The sequence below is a fragment of the Hemitrygon akajei genome, chromosome 8 (assembly GCF_048418815.1).
Source record: "Hemitrygon akajei chromosome 8, sHemAka1.3, whole genome shotgun sequence".
NCBI lineage: Eukaryota > Metazoa > Chordata > Chondrichthyes > Myliobatiformes > Dasyatidae > Hemitrygon > Hemitrygon akajei.
Genome location: NC_133131.1, coordinates 35111380 through 35129563, shown reverse-complemented (window position 1 = coordinate 35129563; position 18184 = coordinate 35111380). Strand labels below are relative to the sequence as shown.

Sequence of the window (18184 nt, the reverse complement as noted above, 5' to 3'; positions counted from 1 at the left end):
AATACTGAGCATCTTGGGCCACATCTCTGGAAAGGGAAATAGACTTAACATTGACCTTCCTGCTGAATTGGAAGACCTGGCAGACTCAGTACAGTTCAATGATAAGGAAAGAGAATGTCAATGGCATGTAAAGAGAGAATGTGCAGGTTATAGAAAAACTGCAGCCTCAAAGTGACTAATACTTCCAAAAAGAAACTTAAGATGAGGAAAAGACAACATAATGCAGGCACCACAGAATAAGCAGAATATACAAGTAACTACAAGTAAGTTTCTAGCAATTCAAAACAAAGTGTGTTTGGAATAAGTTACTTTATATGGCAACTTGCCTGAATGCAGAATTATTTGTCACAGGGAATAGTTCTGATATGTTAAAGAAAATTAGTAAACAAAATGATCCTTAAACTCTTCTGAAAACTATTAACCATAATGCCTGTCAGCATTGTACTCACTCTGCATCCTCCAGTATTGCCTTGCCTCCAATTTCCCTGAGATCATTGTTTAGTACAGTGCATGAGATATGATTGCTGTAGGTTTGAAAACAACAAGCTATTTTGCAGATGCATTAGGGTTATACCTTTTCTCCATTCATGTTTAATTTGCTTCAGCCTAGAATAATGAATGTAAAAGAGTCAATTCCTTATGATACTTTTTTGAGATCTGGTGCAGTTGACCAGAACATCATTTGGTGCTCAACCCTCATTGCCACTGAGAAGGTAGTGGATCATGGCCATTGTTTTAATGAAGGTATCCCCACAGGACCTTTGAGTAGATTGTTCATGGATTTAAATCCAGCTATGAAAATGACTGGCATTATATTTCTGAGTCGCAGTAATGTGTGACTCAGACAGAAACCGTATATTGTTCCTGCTTGTGGAGCTCGGACTTGGCAGTATGGTGTTCGGACGTGGCCATTTTGCCATACTCTTGTTGTTCTGGCCTGGTATATCTAACGATTAAGTCCTATGATTCTACTTACCAAGAGAGCTCTCCTCCATGATCCTGACCGCAACATACTTACTGCCAAAAGCTGATCTCAGGCACTCAAGATATTGAATGCTGCCATCATGAAACAAAAATAGCCCACTTCGATGCATTTCAAATTATAGTTAGGGACTTCACTCAGGCTCGTTTGAAGAAATCTCTGCCCAGTTATTGTCAACATTTAATCTGCAGCACCAGGGTCCCAACACACTTGACTACTGCCATATCATGATAAAGAATTCCTACCATTCCATGCCTAGGCCGCATTTCTGTTAATCTGATCACTTGACTGCCCTTCTCCTACCTGCACACAAGTAGAGGATAAAGAGCAAGGCTCCAGAGGTAAGGACAGTTGCAGGAAGCAGAGGATTACTTTGAGTCAGTGGACTGGGCCATGTTCAAGGACAAAAAGGATATGAATGAATACATCATGGTTGTCCTGGACTTTATAAAAACAATCATAGATGAGTGTGTCCCCACAAAATTATTCAGTGTTTTCCCAATCCAGAAACCTTGGGTGAATCTTGAAATCCGCAATCTGCTAAGGGCCACATCAGTGGCATTCAGAGGCAACACGAGTGAATCTGCAGATGCTGGAAATAAATAACAAACACAAAATGCTGGCAGAACTTTCAGGTCTGGATCAAGTAATATACAAGAGGTCCAGACACAATCTCTAGAAAGCCATCCCTTGTGAGGAGTGGCAATTCCGCATGAAATTTGAATCACTGAATCATATGCACAACAGTTGCGGCAGGGCTTGAATGCAATCACTTCTTATAAAGTGAAACCAAGCAACAGAGGTGACAACAAGACTTCGCTCCCTGATGAGCTCAATGCCTTTATGCCTGCTTTGACTGTCAAACATAGAGGAATCTTCATAAACTCCCACAGTCCCTGAAGACCCTGTGAATTTGGTCTGAGTCTGATGTGAGCGCATCCTTCAGGAGGGTGAACCAACAGAAAGCATCTGGCCCAGATGGGGTACATGGCCAAGTACATTTGTACAAAAGATCTATCCTAATCAAATGGCTGGAGTGTTCACTGATATCTTTAACCTCTCGCTTCGGCACTCTGAGGTACTCAACTGCTTCAAGCATTACACCAGTGCCTAAGAAGAACATGGTAACCTGCCTCGAAGACCATCGACCTGTAGCACTTACGTCCATTGCGATGAAGTGCTTTGAGAGTTTAGTGATTAAATATATTAACTCCTGCCTGAGAATCAACTTGGATCTGCTGCATTTTGCCTAATGGCACAACAGGTCCACACAAATGCCATTTCACTGGCTCTTCACTCAACCCTGGAACATCTCAACAGCAAAGGTGCATATATCAGGATGCTCTTTTTGCACTACAGCTTGGCATTCAGTACTACTATCCCCTCAAAGCTAATCAATAAGTTTCAAGACCTTGGCCTCAATATCTCCTTGTGCAATTGGATACTCAATTTCATCACTTGTAAACCCCAGTCAGTTTGGATTGGCAAACAACATCTTCTCCACAATATCCATCAGCACAGGTGCACCACAAGACTGAGTGCTTAGCTCCCTGCCCTACTCACTTTATATTTCTGACTGTGAGGCTAAGCACATATCCAACGTCACAGCTCCCCAGGAAACACCTGGCTAACATTCAGTCCCTGGATAACAAGCTGTGTGAACTGAGAGCCAGAATCTCCTACCAGTGAGAAACAAAGGAATGTAACATTTTGTGCTTCATGGGACCTGGCTGATGGAGGAGATACCAGCCCTCTGGGTTCTCCCTGTTCCAAGTGGACAGGTCAAAAAACCTCTTTGGGGAGAGTAAAGGAGGAGGGGTATGCTTCATGGACAATAATCCTTGGTGCGACCGCCAGAATGTGCATGCCCTCAAATCCTTTTGTTCCCCAGACCTGCAATACCCAGTACTGCTGTGCAGACCCTGGCTGCCTAGAGAATTCATGGCTGTAATCATCACAGCGGTGTACATTCCGCTGCAGGCTGATACTGACCTGGCTCTCAAGGAACTGGACAAGACCATCAACACACTGGAGACTGCACACAGGCTGCCTTCATCGTTGCTGGTGACTTTAATTGAGCATCACTGACAAAAGTCTCTCCAAAGTTTTCCCTTCGCCCAACTTTTGGAAAATCAAATCACTCTTCAATCCTGCTTTTGCTGACATATAGGCAGAAGCTGAAACAAGACGCAGGCATAGTTAAAACCATCCACTGTTGGTCCGACTAATTGGCCTTCATGCTGCAGGACTGCTTCAAGGACACTGAATGGAATGTCTTCCATGATGAGGATGTCTCTGAGTTCACAGATGGAGTCACGTGCTTCATCCAGAAGTGCATCGATGATGTTGTCCTCCTGAAGTCGGTAAGGGTCTTCCCAGATCAGAAACCCTGGATCAATAGTTCCATGCAAGCAGCACTTACTGCACAGCATAGAGGCAATCTACATACTGGCAATCAGCTGGAGCTCAAGAAAAGCAGCTACAATCTGTGCAAAGCTATCAAGGCTGTGAAACAATACAGGGACAAGATTGAGTCGAGATTCACAACGAATAGCACATGTGACTTTTGGCGAGGGATGCATACCATCACAGACTTCAAAGCCAAATGTAGTGGTGGCACCAACATAGCGGCCTCTCTCCCAGATAAGCTAAATTGCTTTTACGCTTGGTTCAATGTCACTAACTCTGAGCCTCCGAGGAAAGCCACTGCTACAACCTGCAACCTTGTCACCTCTGAGGCTGAGGTACGCAGATGTTTCCAACGAGTAGACAGTCACAAGGCTGCGGGACCAGACGGCATCCCAAGGCAAGTGCCACAGATGTGCACAGCACAACTGACAGGTGTTTACAGACATTTTTAATCTCTCCCTCTCCCAGTGTAGAGTGCCCTCCTGCTTTAAATCATCCACTATTATCCCTGTAACAAAAAAGACCAAGGTAATATGCCTGACTGACTGGCATCCTGTCGCACTCACCTCAATAATAAGCAAATGCTGTGAGAGGCTGGTCAAGGATTACATTTGCAGCATGCTACCACCCAAAATGGACCCCCAACACAACCGATCAACAGACGACAAAATAGTCACTGCTCTACATACCGTCCTTCCATATCTGGAGAAGAAGGATGCTTATGTGAGAATGCTGTTCTTGGACTACAGTTCAGCATTCAACACCATAATTCCATCCAGGCTCGACAGGAAGCTCAAAGACCTCAGTCTTAACCCTGTTAGATCGCTGGCAGGTGGTAAGGGTGGTTTCCCTCTTTTCCACCCCTCTTACTCTCAACACAGGAGCCCTCAGGACTATGTACTAAGTCCCCTCTACTTTCTGTATACCCATGACTGTGTCAGTACCCACATCTCTAATCTGCTAATTAAATTTGCTGACAATACTACATTGATTACCTGAATCTCAAGCAATAATGATGTGGCCTACAGGGAGAAGTCATCTCTCTGACACAATGGTATCAAGAAAATAACCTCTCACTCAATGTTGCAAAATCTAAGGAGCTAGTTGTGGATTACAGGAGGAATGGAGACAGGCTAACCCTTATTGACATCAATGGATCTGGGGTTGAGAGGGTAAACAGCTTTAAGTTTCTTGGCACCTACCTCACAAGGTCTGTACACGCTAGCTGTGTGGTGAAAAATGCACAACAGCACCTCTTTCACCTCAGACAGTTGAGGAAGTTTGGTATGGGCCCTCAAATCCTAAAAACTTTCTACAGAGGCACTATTGAGAGCATCCTGACTATCTGCCTCGCTACCTGGTATGGAAACTGTATCTCCCTTAATCGCAGGATTCTGCAGAGTGTGGTGTGGACGGCCCAGCGTGTCTGTAGTTGTGAACTTCCCCCTATTCAGGACATTCACAGAGAGATTTAAAGAGAAGGATTAGAGAAGACATTTACAGAGAAGGATCATTGGGGGCCCAAGTCACCCCAACAACAATCTATTCCAGCCGCTACCATCCGTGAAATGGTACCACAGCATATAAGTCAGGATCAACGGGCTCTGGGACAGCTTCTTCCACCAGGCCATCAGACTGATTAACTCATGCTGATTTGAGTGTATTTCTATGTTACCTTGACTGTTCTATTTATTATAAATTATTGTAAATTACTGTGATTGCACATTGCACATTTTTACCCCTCATGTCTGTAAAGGATGTAAGAAATAAAGTCAATTCAATTCAATTAAGTTTGCCGATGACACCAATGACATCAAAATCAAAGGTGGTGACGAATCAGCATATAGGAAGGAGACTGAAAGTTCGGCTGAGTGATCCTATAACAGCAACCTCTTACTCAAAGTCATCAAGACCAGGGCAGTGATCATTGACTTCAAATAAAGGAAACCAGAGTTCCATGAGCCAGTCCTCATTGTTGAATCGGAGGTAGAGAGGGTCAGTAACTTTAAATTCCTCAATTATTATTCTTATTATTATTTATTATTATTCTTATTATTTACTCTTATTATTTCGGAGGATCTGTCCTCGGCCCAGCATGTACCGGTAAGTGTAATTACAAAGAAAGCACGGCAGCACCTCCACTTCTTTCGAAGTTTTCCAAGATTGTCATGAAATCTGAAACTCTGACTAACGTCTATAGATGTATGGTGGAGGGTATACAGACATCACGGCCTATTATGGAAACACCAGGGCCCTTGAAAGGAAAATCCTACAAAAAGTAGCAGGTACAGCTCAGTCCATCACAGGTAAAGACCTCCCTGCCACTGAATACATTAAGCAGAGCGCTGTCTCATGAAAGCAGCATCCATCAAGGACCCACATCGCTCAAGCCATGTTCTCTTCTTGCTGCCGCCATCAGGAAAAAACTACAGGAGCCTCACAACCCATGCCAGCAGTTTCAGGAACAGTTATTTTCCCTCAGCCATCAGGCTCTTGAACCAGAGGGGATAACTTCACTCATCCCATCAATGCACTGTTCCCACCACATACAGATTCACTTTCAAGGACTCTTCATTTCATGTATTTCGATTTGTACTTCAGGGAGCGTGAAGCGCAGAAACAAATATCACTGTGATGATTGTACGCTCTAGTATCAATTGTTTGGTGACAATAAAGTATTTGTACTGTACTAGATATTTATTGCTTATTTATTATTATTATTCCTTTTTATATCTATTCCTTTACATAGGTTGTCTGTCCATTCTGTTGGGTGTGATCTTTCACTGATTCTATTGTGTTTCTTGTACTTACTGTGAATTCCCCCAAGAAAATGAAACTCAGGATTGCACATGGTGACATATTTGTACTTTGATAATAAATTTATTTTGAACTTTGAGTCTATAGCACTTACTTTTCTTGGTAATGGAGACCACAGGTTCAGGCAACCTGGGTGAGTAACTACTGAGCATTTTGGAGCTAGTGCACACTGCAACCACTGAGCACTCATGATTGAATGGTGGAGCAGACTCAATGGGCCAGATGGCCTAATTCTGCTCCTATGTCTTATGGTTTTATGGAATGAAAGGGTTAATGTATGAGAAGTATTTGATGCTTCTGGGCCTGTATTCACTGGAATTTAGAATATGAGGGGTGGATAAACCCACTGAATATTAAAAAGGCCAGGAAAAGAGGGTGTGGAGAGGATATTTCCAATAGTCCGTGAGTCCAGTATCATAGAGCACATCCTCAGAACAGAAGGATGTCTCTTTAGTACAGAGATGATGAGTTTCTTTAGCCAGACGGTGGTGAATTTGTGCAATTCACTGATGGCTGTGGAGGCCATGTCATTGGGAACATTTAAAGTGGAGATTGATAGGTTCTTGATGAGGCATGATGCTATTATAGTTTGGGGTGTTCAGGAGAACAATTCTGGCATTGTCTGTAAGGAGTCACTGAACCTCTTCTAAGTGGAATACGTGGGTTTTCGGAGACCTCCAGTTTCCTCCCACATTCAAAAGATGTACTGGGCAAGTTAATTGCCCAATGTAAACTGTCCTATGATTAGGTTAGGGGTAATCGGGTTTGTTGGAGATTACCAGTGTGGCATGGCTCGAAGGGCCAGGGGGCATACATCACACTGTATTGCTAAATTAAAAAAATTAGTAAGGATATTCAAGGTTTATAGAGAGAAGGCTGGAGAATGGGGTTAACAGTGAAAATAAATCAGCCCTGATTGAACAGCCGAGCAGAATCACTGGGCCGAATGGCCTAATTCTGCTCCTACTGTATGTCTTATGGTCTTATTCCAACTACTCTGTGTGGAAAAAAATACCCCTTAGATCCCCACTAAAATTCCTTCTTCTCACCTTAAGTCAATGCTCTCTGGTTTTTGACACATCCACCAAGGAAAACCTCTAAGAGCAGCAGGGGTGCTCTGGCTATCTATTCTTTCCATATCTCCCCTAATCTTGTATACTTCTATTACATGACCCTTTCCTTACTCTTGGGAAGAGACCAAGTTATCCAAACTCCTTATAACTCAAGCCTCCTATCCAAGCAATATTCTTGTAAAACAAGAGAAAATCTGCAGATGCTGGAAATCTGAGCAACACAATTCTGGAGAAACTCAGCAGGCCAAGCAGCTTCTATAGAAAAAAGCAGTCGACATTTGGGGCCGAAACCCTTCCATCCTTGTGAATCTATTTTATACCCTTTTTGTAACATGACATCCCAAATCTTGCACTCAAAGTCTTAGCACATGATGGCAAGCTCCCATATGCCCTTGTCACTACACTGTCTACTGACATTATGTTGTCACTTTCAGGAAACTATATACCTGCTCCTCAAGGTCTCTTTGTTCCAACACTTGCCAGGACCCTGTCCTGCCTGATTGAACTTTCCAAAATTCACCATCACAATTATCTAGGGTAAATGTCATCTGTCATTCCCTTGCCCACTTTCCTATTTGATATATAACCTGTTGTCACCTTAATTAACTTTCTTCACTGTCTACTGCATTACCAATTTTCTAATCATGCCACCTACATACTAATCCAAAAAATCTGAGACAGAGGACCCAGCACCGATCCTTGCGGCATACCACTGGTCACAGCCCATGTCCTTCTACATGATAATGAAGATTTTAAAAAGGTCAGGAGCCATTTAAACCCAGGGAAATGTAAACTGAAGATCTGCAAGTAGATTATGGAAGGTGAATGCCCTTTAATATTATTGTCAATAACAGCCTCTGTTATGTTGTTGATGACAGAGCAGACAGGCTGGATGGTAATTAGCCAGCGGCCCAATCAGCAGCAGATGCAGGCCACAGTGACGAGGTTTCTCGCAGGTCGGTGGTGCTTGTTTAAAAGGAGAGCTTCATGGGCGTTCAGGCCTATTCCAGCAGTCCAATCAGTGGCAGGAGCAGACCACAGTGATGAGGTTCTTTTGCAGATCAGCGATGCTTGATTAGAAGTACAGAAGGGACAAGCGGAGCAGCCATTGTTGGGAGTAGGCCAGTGGCGAGAGTAGGAGTGTCAGGCTTTGGGTCAAAGGAGGCTTCAGGTGAAAGAGGCACTGGCTCTGGGTAAGCTTGTGTTAAGACTCCCTATTTTTACCCTCTCTCTTTATTGTACCTAGAGTGGTAAATGGATGTTGTGTATTCTTCATGCTGGATGTTGGAGTCCTGGGAGACCCAGAGTCTCCCAGGGAACTACATCTGGGAAAGTGCATCCAGCTGTAGCTCCTTGAAGACCATGTTAGGGATCCGGAGCAGCAGGTAGATGATCTTTGACTTGTACGGGAGAGTGAGGAGGTAACTAATCAGAGTAACAGGAAAGTAGACACCCATACATTGCAGGAGCCGTGTAGCTGGGTTACTGTCAGGAGAAATGGAAATATGAAAAAGCATTTAGTGCAGAGCATTATTGTGGCCATTCCTCTCAATAATAAATATACCATTTGGGATACTGTTGTGGGGGATGACCTCCCAGGGGCACACCACGGAGACCAGGTTACTGGCACTAATCACAGGCCCATGGTGCAGAAGGGCAAGAGGAGGAAGAGGGAAGTGGGAGTGATGGGGGACTCAGTGGTCAGGGGAACAGACAGGAGGTTCCATGGATATGAACGGGACACCCAAATGTTATGTTGCCTCCTGATGCCAAGGTCACAGGCATCTCGGATCATGTCCACAGCATTTTGGAGAGGGAGGGAGGGCAGTCAGATGCCTTGGTACATATTGGTACCAATGACATAGGAAGGCAAAGCAAAGAGGTCCTGAGAAGAGAATTTTGAGAGCTAGGTAGAAAGCTGAGAAGCAAGACCTCCAGGTAGTAATTTCTGGATTGCTGCCTGTGCCACACACCAGTGAGAGTAGAAACAGGATGATTTGGCAGATTAATACGTGCCTGAGAAGCTAGTTCAAGGGGCAGGGCTTCAGGTTCTTCGATCATTGGGATCTTTTCTGGGGAGGTATGACAGGTTCAAAAGTGACAGGTTGAACCTGAACCCAAGAGGGACCAATATTCTCGAGGGTTGGTTGTTAGAGCTGCTGGGGAGAGTTTAAACGAACTTGGCAGGGGAGAGGGAAAATGAGTGAAGGGACTCGGGATAGGATGGATGGTTAAAAAAAGATAGCATGCAGTCAGACTGTCAGGAAGGGCAGGCAGGGGATAGGACAAAATTGCAGCTAGCAGGGTGAATATCAGTGCGTTAGGGATGCAGAATCAAAAATGATAGCAAATACAGTACTCGAAGTGTTATATCTCAATACACAGAGTATAAGAAATAAGGTGGATGTTCTTATTGTACTAGTACAGATTGTCAGGCATGATGTTGCAGTCATAACTGAATTGTGGCTGAAGGATGGTTGTAGCTGGGAGCTCAATGTCCATGGTCGCACATTGTATCAGAGGTATAGGAAGGTAGGCAGAGAGGGTGGTCTGCCTCTGCTGGTTAAGAATGGTATGAAATCTGTAGAAGGATGTGACATAGGATTGGAAGATGTTGAATCCTTGTGGGTTGAATTAAGAGACTGCAAAGGTATAAGGACCATGATGGCAGTTATAGACAGTACAAGCCTTCCAACAGCAGCTGGGATGTGGACCACAGATTATAATGGGAAATAGAAGAAGTGTATCAAAAGAGCAATGTTATGATAGTGATGGGAGATTTCAATATGCAGGCTAACTGGAAAAATAAGGTTGGTAATAGATCTCAAGAGAGTGAGTTTGTTGAATGCCTACAAGGTGGTTTTTTAGAGCAGTTTCTTGTTGAGCCTATTTGGGGATCAAATATATTGGATTGCATGTTATGGAATGAACCAGAGGTGATTAGGGAGCTTAAGGTAAAAGAACCCTTAGGAGGCAGTGATCACAATATGATTGAGTTCAACTTGAAATTTGATAGGGAGAACGTAATGTCTGATGTAACAGTATTTCAGTGGAGTAAAGGAAATTACAGTGGTATGAGAGAGGAAATAGCCAAAGTAAATTGGAAGGAGCTGCTGGCAGGGATGACAACGGAGTAACAATGGTGTGAAAAATGAGGAAGATGCAGGATAGATGTATTCCAGAAACAAAGAAATACTCAAATGACAAATTAGTACAACCGTGACTGACAAAGGAAGTCAAAGATAATGTAAAAACAAAAGAAAGGGCATACAACACAAAAATTAGTGGCAAGACAGGATTGTGAAGCATTTATAAACCTTCAAAGAGCAACCAAAAGAAGCATTAGGAGGGAAAAGATGAAATATGAAAAGAAGCTAACAAACAGTATCAAAATGAATAGTAAAAGCTTTTTCAAGTATGTAAAAAATAAAAGAGAATGAGAGTGGATATAGGACCGCTAGAAAATGAGGCCGGAGAAATAATAACAAGGGACAAGGAGATGGCAGATGAACTAAATGAGTATTTTGTATCAGTCTTCACTGTGGAATACGCTGCATGAAGCAATGTGCCAGATGTTGAAAGGTGCAAGGGAAGAGAAATGCAGTTACAAGGTGCTCAAAAATCTGACAGACCTAAGGGTACATAAGTCACTCAGACCAGATGAACTGCACCCTAGGGTTATGAAAGAGGTAATAGTAGAGAATGTGGAGGCATTAGTAATGATCTTTCAAAAATCATTGGACTCTGACATGCTGCCAGAGGACTGGAAAATTGCAAATGTCACTCCACTCTTTAGGAAAGGAGGAAGGCAGCAGAAAGGAATTACAGACCAATCAGCCTGACCTCAGTGGCTGGGAAGATCTTGGAGTTAATTGTTAAGAATGAGGTTATGGAGTACTTGCTGAAACAGGGCAAGATAGGGCAAAGTCAGCAATGTTTCCTTAAGGGAAAATCATGCCTGATGAACCTGTTGGAATTATTTGAGGAGATTACAAGTAGGATAGATAAAGGGGACGCAGTAGATGTTATATACTTGGACTTTCAGAAGGACTTTAACATAATAGCACACAAGAGGCTCCATAGCAGGTTAAGAATCCATGGTATTTCAGGAAAGCTATTGGCTGATTGGCAGGAGGCAGCAAATGGGAATAAAACGATCCTTTTCTGGTTGGCTGCCAGTAACTAGTGGTGTTCCGCAGGAGTCGGTGCTGGGACTGCTATTTTTATGCTGTATGTCAATAATGTAGGTGATGGAATAAATGGCTTTTTTGCTAATTTTGTAGATGATACGAAGATTGGTGGAGGAACAGGCAGTGTGGAGGAAACAGGTAGGCTGCAGAAGGGCTTAGACAGACTTAGAGAATGGGCAAGAAAGTGATAAATGAAATACAATGTTAGAAATGCATGGTCATGCACTTCAGTAGTAGAAATAAATGTGCAGACCATTTTCTAGATGGGGAGAAAATCCAAAAGTCTGAGATGCAAAGGGACTTGGGAGTCCTTGTGCAGAACACCCTAAAGGTTATGTTGCAGTAGAGTCAAAGGTGAGGAAGGAAAACTCAATGTTAGCATTCATTTCAAGAGGGTTACATTACAAGAGCAGGGAAGTGATGCTAAGGCCTTATAAGACACTGGTGAGGCCTCACCTTGAGTATTATGAACAGTTTTGGGTTCCTCATCTAAGAAAAGATGTGCTGGCATTGGAGTGGGTTCAGAGGAGGTTCACAAAGATGATTCTGGGAATGAAAGGTTATCATATGAGGAATGCTTGACGGCTCTGGATCTATACTCGCTGGAATTTAAAAAGAAGAGGGGGATCTCATTGAAACCTTTCAAATGTTGAAAGGCCTAGACAGAGCAGATGTGGAGAGGATGTTTTTCATGGTGGGGGAGCCTAGGACAAGAGGGCACAGCCTTAGGACAGAGGGGCATCCATTCAAAATAGAGATGCAGAGAAATTTCTTTAGCCAGAGCGTGGCGAATTTGTGAAATTTATTTGCACAGGCAGCTGTGGAGATCAGGTCGTTGGGTAACTTAAGGCAGAGCTTGATAGATTCCTGATTGGACACGGCATCAAAACTTATGGGGAGAAGGTGGGGAGTGAGGCTGAGAGGGGAAAGAAAAGGATCAGCCATGATTAAATGGTGGAGCCGACTCGTTGGGCCAAATGGCCTCAATTCTACTCCCACGTCTTTTGGACTAGCTAGATTGGATTTGTCCTTTTTATTAACAGGACATATTTGGGCATTTTTCCACTTTGTCAAATAGACATCAGTGTTGCTGATGTACTGGACCAGCTAATATAAAATTCAGAAATATGGAATTCAATAATCTGATACAGAATTCAGGAAAAACTTCTAGATTTGCAATGATTTGAATGTGACAATTTATTTTTGCAACATTTGAGGCAAATGACATTTAATGAGCGTTTCAGTAGATACATGTTGAACAAATAAGAATATTCTAATAGTGTAAAATAAAGTGAGATAGGTGAAAATGCTGGTGGAACGCAAGCACTTAACTATTCAACAAATTGTACATCATTACTTTGTGCCCTTTGAATGCCTTTCTGCAATAATGCCACTGCCCAGCAGAGGGCAATTTATAAATACTGATTCATTACACAGTGGAAAACATGAAGAAATTATGTTGACAATAGACACCAGATGCTGGGATTTGGAGCTTTAAACAAACTGCTAGAGGAAGTCAGTGGGTCAGATGAGGCAAGAAACTAATTTAGGTAAGGATGGGGGAAAGGATCCATGGAAATGATAAAGGTGAACAAAGTGAGAAAACTTCGAGACAGACTACAGGAGTGTGGAAGGAACAGCGGAGTGTGATTTCCACTAGATTTACAGAAATTCTGCATGTTAATGTTCATACCGTTGGGTAGCAGACTACCCAAATGGAATATGAGATAAGCTGCTGCTGTTGTTGTTAAGTGCCATTGAGTCATCGGTGACTCATGGCCAGCCTATGGATAGTTGCCTCAAATGAGTTTCGATCCTTGCAAAGGCGGCGCATTGTTGATAACACTGCTTTCATAGCTGCCCTTATTGTGTCCATTCATCTGATTGGCATCTTTCCTCTTTTCTGTTGTCCTTCCACCTTGTCGAGCAAGATATCCTTTTCCAGGGAGCTGTTTCTTCACATGATGTGTCCAGAGGTACAATCCGCCTATTGTACTATTGTTCTTACAAGCTTAGTCCATTGACACAAACACTGAACTTTCCAATTTCAGATAACCCAGACCCCATGGTCCTTTCCTATTCCCACCAATTCATCCAGGGTCTCTCTCCCTTTATTCATGTTTTGCATCTCCACCAGGACGTACCATCCTCCCCACCATACTCTATCTGCCCATCAAACTACCCACATGAGTTTTTTTCTCTCTCAGGCTACCCTTCAAATTCCCTCCTCAATTTGGCTGCATCTGTCCATCATCTTCAGCCCCACCAGATTCCATCGATTATGTATCAACTCCCATCTCCTCCAACCCTCTCATCTCTTTGTACTGGCAGTCCTCACTAAGCCCTCAGCTAAAGTCTCAACCTGACACACTGATTATCTCTTTGCCTCCACAGATGCTATCAGACCTGATAAGTTCCTCCTGCAGTATGCTTTTTCAAAGGAAAGATGCGGCTGCTTGAAAAAAAACCCCAGAAAGAACAGGACAGCATACAATTTCAAGAAAAACTCAGAAACTTTAAAAGCTACCAAAACTTCAAAATTTTAATTTTAATTTTCTGTTATTTTTAACTTACATGATATATCCTTGCGACTTTCTTCTGTGCACATGGTATTGGGACATTATTCCTATATCCCTGTTTTCTCCACGTCAAATAATAATAAATTGAGATTGAAATATCAATTTTTTTTTTCACCCGAAATGCTTCAGCACTTTACTGTTTGGTTAAAATGTTTCATATTTTAATGTTGTTAAAATGTATGTTCTCCCTAAACTTTTATATTTATTTCAATCAATCCCAATTTTTATTCCTAAATCTTTTTTTGATTCCTTAGACTCTATTATTTTGTCATATCTGTGGAAGAATAAGTGCTCTAGAATTAACAAAGATTATCTCCAAAAATCTAAAAAAGAGGGTGGCATGGCTTTACCTAACTTTCGTTTATATTATTGGGCAGCCAATATACGTTGTGCTACCTTTTGGTCTTTTTTCCATGGCCAACCCGAGTGCCCTAACTGGGTGGCAATGGAGTTGAGCTCCACTAAAGAATTATCTATCTCTGCACTTCTCGGCTCTGTACTCCCTAGTAGTTTGTCCAGATTAATAGTTAATCCTCTTGTCAGACACACTTTGCGTATATGGGCTCAGTTTAGGAAATTTTATGGGTTCCATGGTTTTTCCTTTTCTAGCCCTATCTTACATAATCACCTTTTTTTACCTACTACGTATGACTCAGCCTTCCATGATTGGTATAGGAAGGGCATTAGACATTTTGAAGATCTTTTTACTGATAATCGCTTCGCCTCTTTTCAACAGCTCTCTGCTAAGTTCAATCTGCCTAATGCTCATTTTTTTAGATATCTCCAAATTAGACACTTTATTACTCCTTTAATTCCTAACTTCCCTGAAATGCCTGAGAAAAATGTTATGGACTTATTTCTTTCTATTAATCCACTAGGTAAAGGTTTAATATCATTTATTCATGATAAATTAGCAGCCCTACGACGTGCCCCTGTGGATAAAATTAAAATGGCATGGGAGCATGATTTAAATACCTCCTTATCCGATGAGACTTGGGACTCGATTCTCAAATCGGTTAACTCAACCTCTCTTTGTGCTCGCCATTACCTTTTACAGTTTAAGATTGTTCATAGAGCCCATATGTCTAAATCCAAATTATCTCGGTTTTACCCTAACATCAGTCCGCTTTGTGATAAATGCAAAAGGGGCGAGGCCTCTCTCATTCATGTACTGGCTTTGTCCTAGCTTGGAGAAATTTTGGAAAGATGTCTTCATAACGTTATCGTATATTCTGAATCACCACCTAGAACCTTACCCTTTAATTGCTTTGTTCGGTTTCTGGGGTGAGACAGATTTACGTCTGAGTTCGACTAAGTGTCGAATATTATCTTTTGCCTCTCTCCTGGCTAGACGTTTAATCCTCCTTAGATGGAGAGATGTTGCCCCGCCCACACATGCTCAATGGCTTAACGATATTATGGCCTGCTTAGACCTTGAAAAAATTCATTATTCAGTCCTTAATTTGGATTTAAAGTTCCATAAGGTCTGGGGACCTTTTATTGAGTACTTTCATAACCTTCCTCTTAACTAAGGTTTTTTTTCGGTCCCTTGCTTTCAGCTCCTTTTTTTTGTAGTAGGCATTAATATCTTCTGTTGCTAAGTGTATTTACAGTTTTGGGGGTTTGATTGTCCTGATTTATATTCTCTATATTGTGTTGTGGTTGGTCTGGAGTTTTTTTTTGTTGCGGGGCTTGGGGAGGATACTAATTTTACATGTCTTCAATTTGGGTGCTTTCTCAATTATCTTTCTTTGTATCATATTATTATTGTATGTTTATTTTTGCACTGTATCAATGTTCTTCATTTTGATCCAGGGTTTTTTTATCTGTAGCTATGTAGAAAATGTATAAAAAAACTAATAAAAAAAATGTTTCATATTGTCTTTCCTTCAACATTGAATACCATCATTGTGTTTATTATACTTTTAAAGCAAAGAGGTGGATCATGTTCTTCTTTTTCAAAAATAACTAATGTACCTGACATTTGTCACTTGTTTATTAAAAATATGACTGAAGATGATTTCACCTTCAATGCAGCTGAAAAGTTTTTGTCATGAATAAGTGACATTCCAAAACAAAAAGATTTTTGTTTACCTTTGATGGTCCCAGTTTTGCATGAAGGTCACAACATTCTTGCCTTAACTCTTCTATCTCCTTATCTTTGGCAAGGATGACATCAGCATGTTCAGAGAGATCTTTGGCACGCTGCCTGGCAAAGGCTTTCTTGTAGTGTTCCAAACTGGCGCCCTTGGCCAGGACAGGAGAGTTTACCTGAATGTAGAGATAAATGCTATAGTTAAAAGACACTGAAATAGAAACTAGAAAACCTACAGCACAATACAGGCCCTTCGGCCCACAATTCTGTGCCAAACATACTTTAGAAATTACCTAGGGTTACCCATAGCCCCCTGTTTTTCTAAGCTCCATGTACCATGTTGGATTTGTTGGAATTGGTTGCATAATGAAGATAGGTAAGTATTAAATGATTTGCGTCACTGGCACAAATTTCATAATTGAACACATTTATCAGTCTGATTTTAATTGAAATTTGGTTTGTGGGTACACCATGCAGACTTGTTGCTTCTAGAGTCACCAGAAGCTGCCACGTTCTCCAGCTGAGAATATATAAACCTATGCAGTCAACAGGCTATCAGACCAGACTACTCTCTCCACCACTGCCATTCTAAATACTCCCAATCTCTCCTGCAATTTTCTACTTTAATTTGCAACAATCAGCTTTCTAATCTCAAACTTTTGATGTATCATTACCCTCTCTAAATACATCATGCGAAGAATTAAACCATAACAGTTCATCTATACTACAAATGCTAATAATTCTACTACCTTTGAAGAATTGTTTCATTCTGAACTAGGCTCTTTGCACAATCAGTGTCTCATTCAATCTCATGTTCTTGTCACTAAAACAAAATAACCTGCATAACAATGACTGGAGCAGTTTCTGCTCATTCTCTTTGGTGGTGAAACTTCAATCATCACAATATCATTTAAAGACCCAATTACTCCAGCATTCTTTTGGACAGCCTCACATCTTTCATCTTTTATAAATTTTAAACTTAACAAATTTCATGGTACCTAATTTTATACACATCAATACCTGTAACAGCAATACTCCATTGCCTGTGTTCACTCATAGTTAACTAAATCCTCATGTTTTTAACACTTGTTCTTCTTGCCAAGTTCTCCTACCATGTGGCTCCTCCCAATTAATGTAACTTTTGCCAGTGCCAGAAACTCCCAGCATCTGCATTCCTCTGATCTGTTTGCTTGTGACATCTCATTTCATACAGTCCTGCTCACTGTCTTCAGATTCTTCTTTAACATGACTGATGAAGGGTCTCAACCCAAAACTCTTCACAGACACTGCCTCGCCTGCTGATTTACTTTAGCATTTTGTGTTGCTGTGGATTTCCAACATCTGCAGAATCCCTTGTGCTCACTCCTTAATGTTTTGGTTCAGATTTTTGCATCTCTGTGCAACATCTATTTCTACAACCAATTTATTACTAGAATTCTCAACTGAATATACCTCAGTAGAAACTGGAAGAAATTACAGTTGGCCTTCCTTATCCACGTGGGATTGGTTTTGGGAGCCCCCCCACCCCGTGGATACCAAAAACAATTATGCTCAAGTCCCTTATTTAACCTGTCACAGTGCAATGGACTTTAGGACCCGGCAGAGCTCAAAATCTGCAGTGTTTCTGTTCACGATCACAATTGAAAATAAAGTGGAAATAATAAAGCGACCGGAAAGAGGTGAAATGCCATGGGTCATTGGAAAAGCGTTAGGCTACATCGGTCAATGATTGGAACAATTTAAAGGATAAAGTGAGAATAATGGAGCATGTGAAAGGCCCTGCCCCAATGAAAGCTACAATTATTACTGAGCAACACAGTGGTTTAATTATTGAAATACATTCATTTCTTAAGTGTTCTATATGCATAGAAAAGTAAAATATATATACATATATGCGAGTGTGTGTGTGTATACATATGTGTGTGTGTGTGTGTGTGTGTGTGTGTGTGTGTGTGTATAAGACAAACGTTTGAGTAACTGACGCTAAATGATACCAGATGTACCTGTTCTGACTTACTTAGTAAGAGAACATCCATTTT

At 41.6% G+C, this 18184-nt stretch overlaps 1 protein-coding gene across 7 annotated transcripts in view; it reads right to left on the bottom strand.

The window, feature by feature from the left end:
• The window catches only part of LOC140731787 (RIMS-binding protein 2-like), a 311475-nt gene that overhangs the window by 121250 nt on the left and 172041 nt on the right, over positions 1-18184 (bottom strand). For all 7 annotated transcript variants that reach the window (XM_073053584.1, XM_073053582.1, XM_073053583.1 and 4 more), the window contains one exon: positions 16145-16321. In XM_073053584.1, the coding sequence (XP_072909685.1) occupies positions 16145-16321 (177 nt within the window). The remainder of the gene's footprint in view (positions 1-16144; positions 16322-18184) is intronic.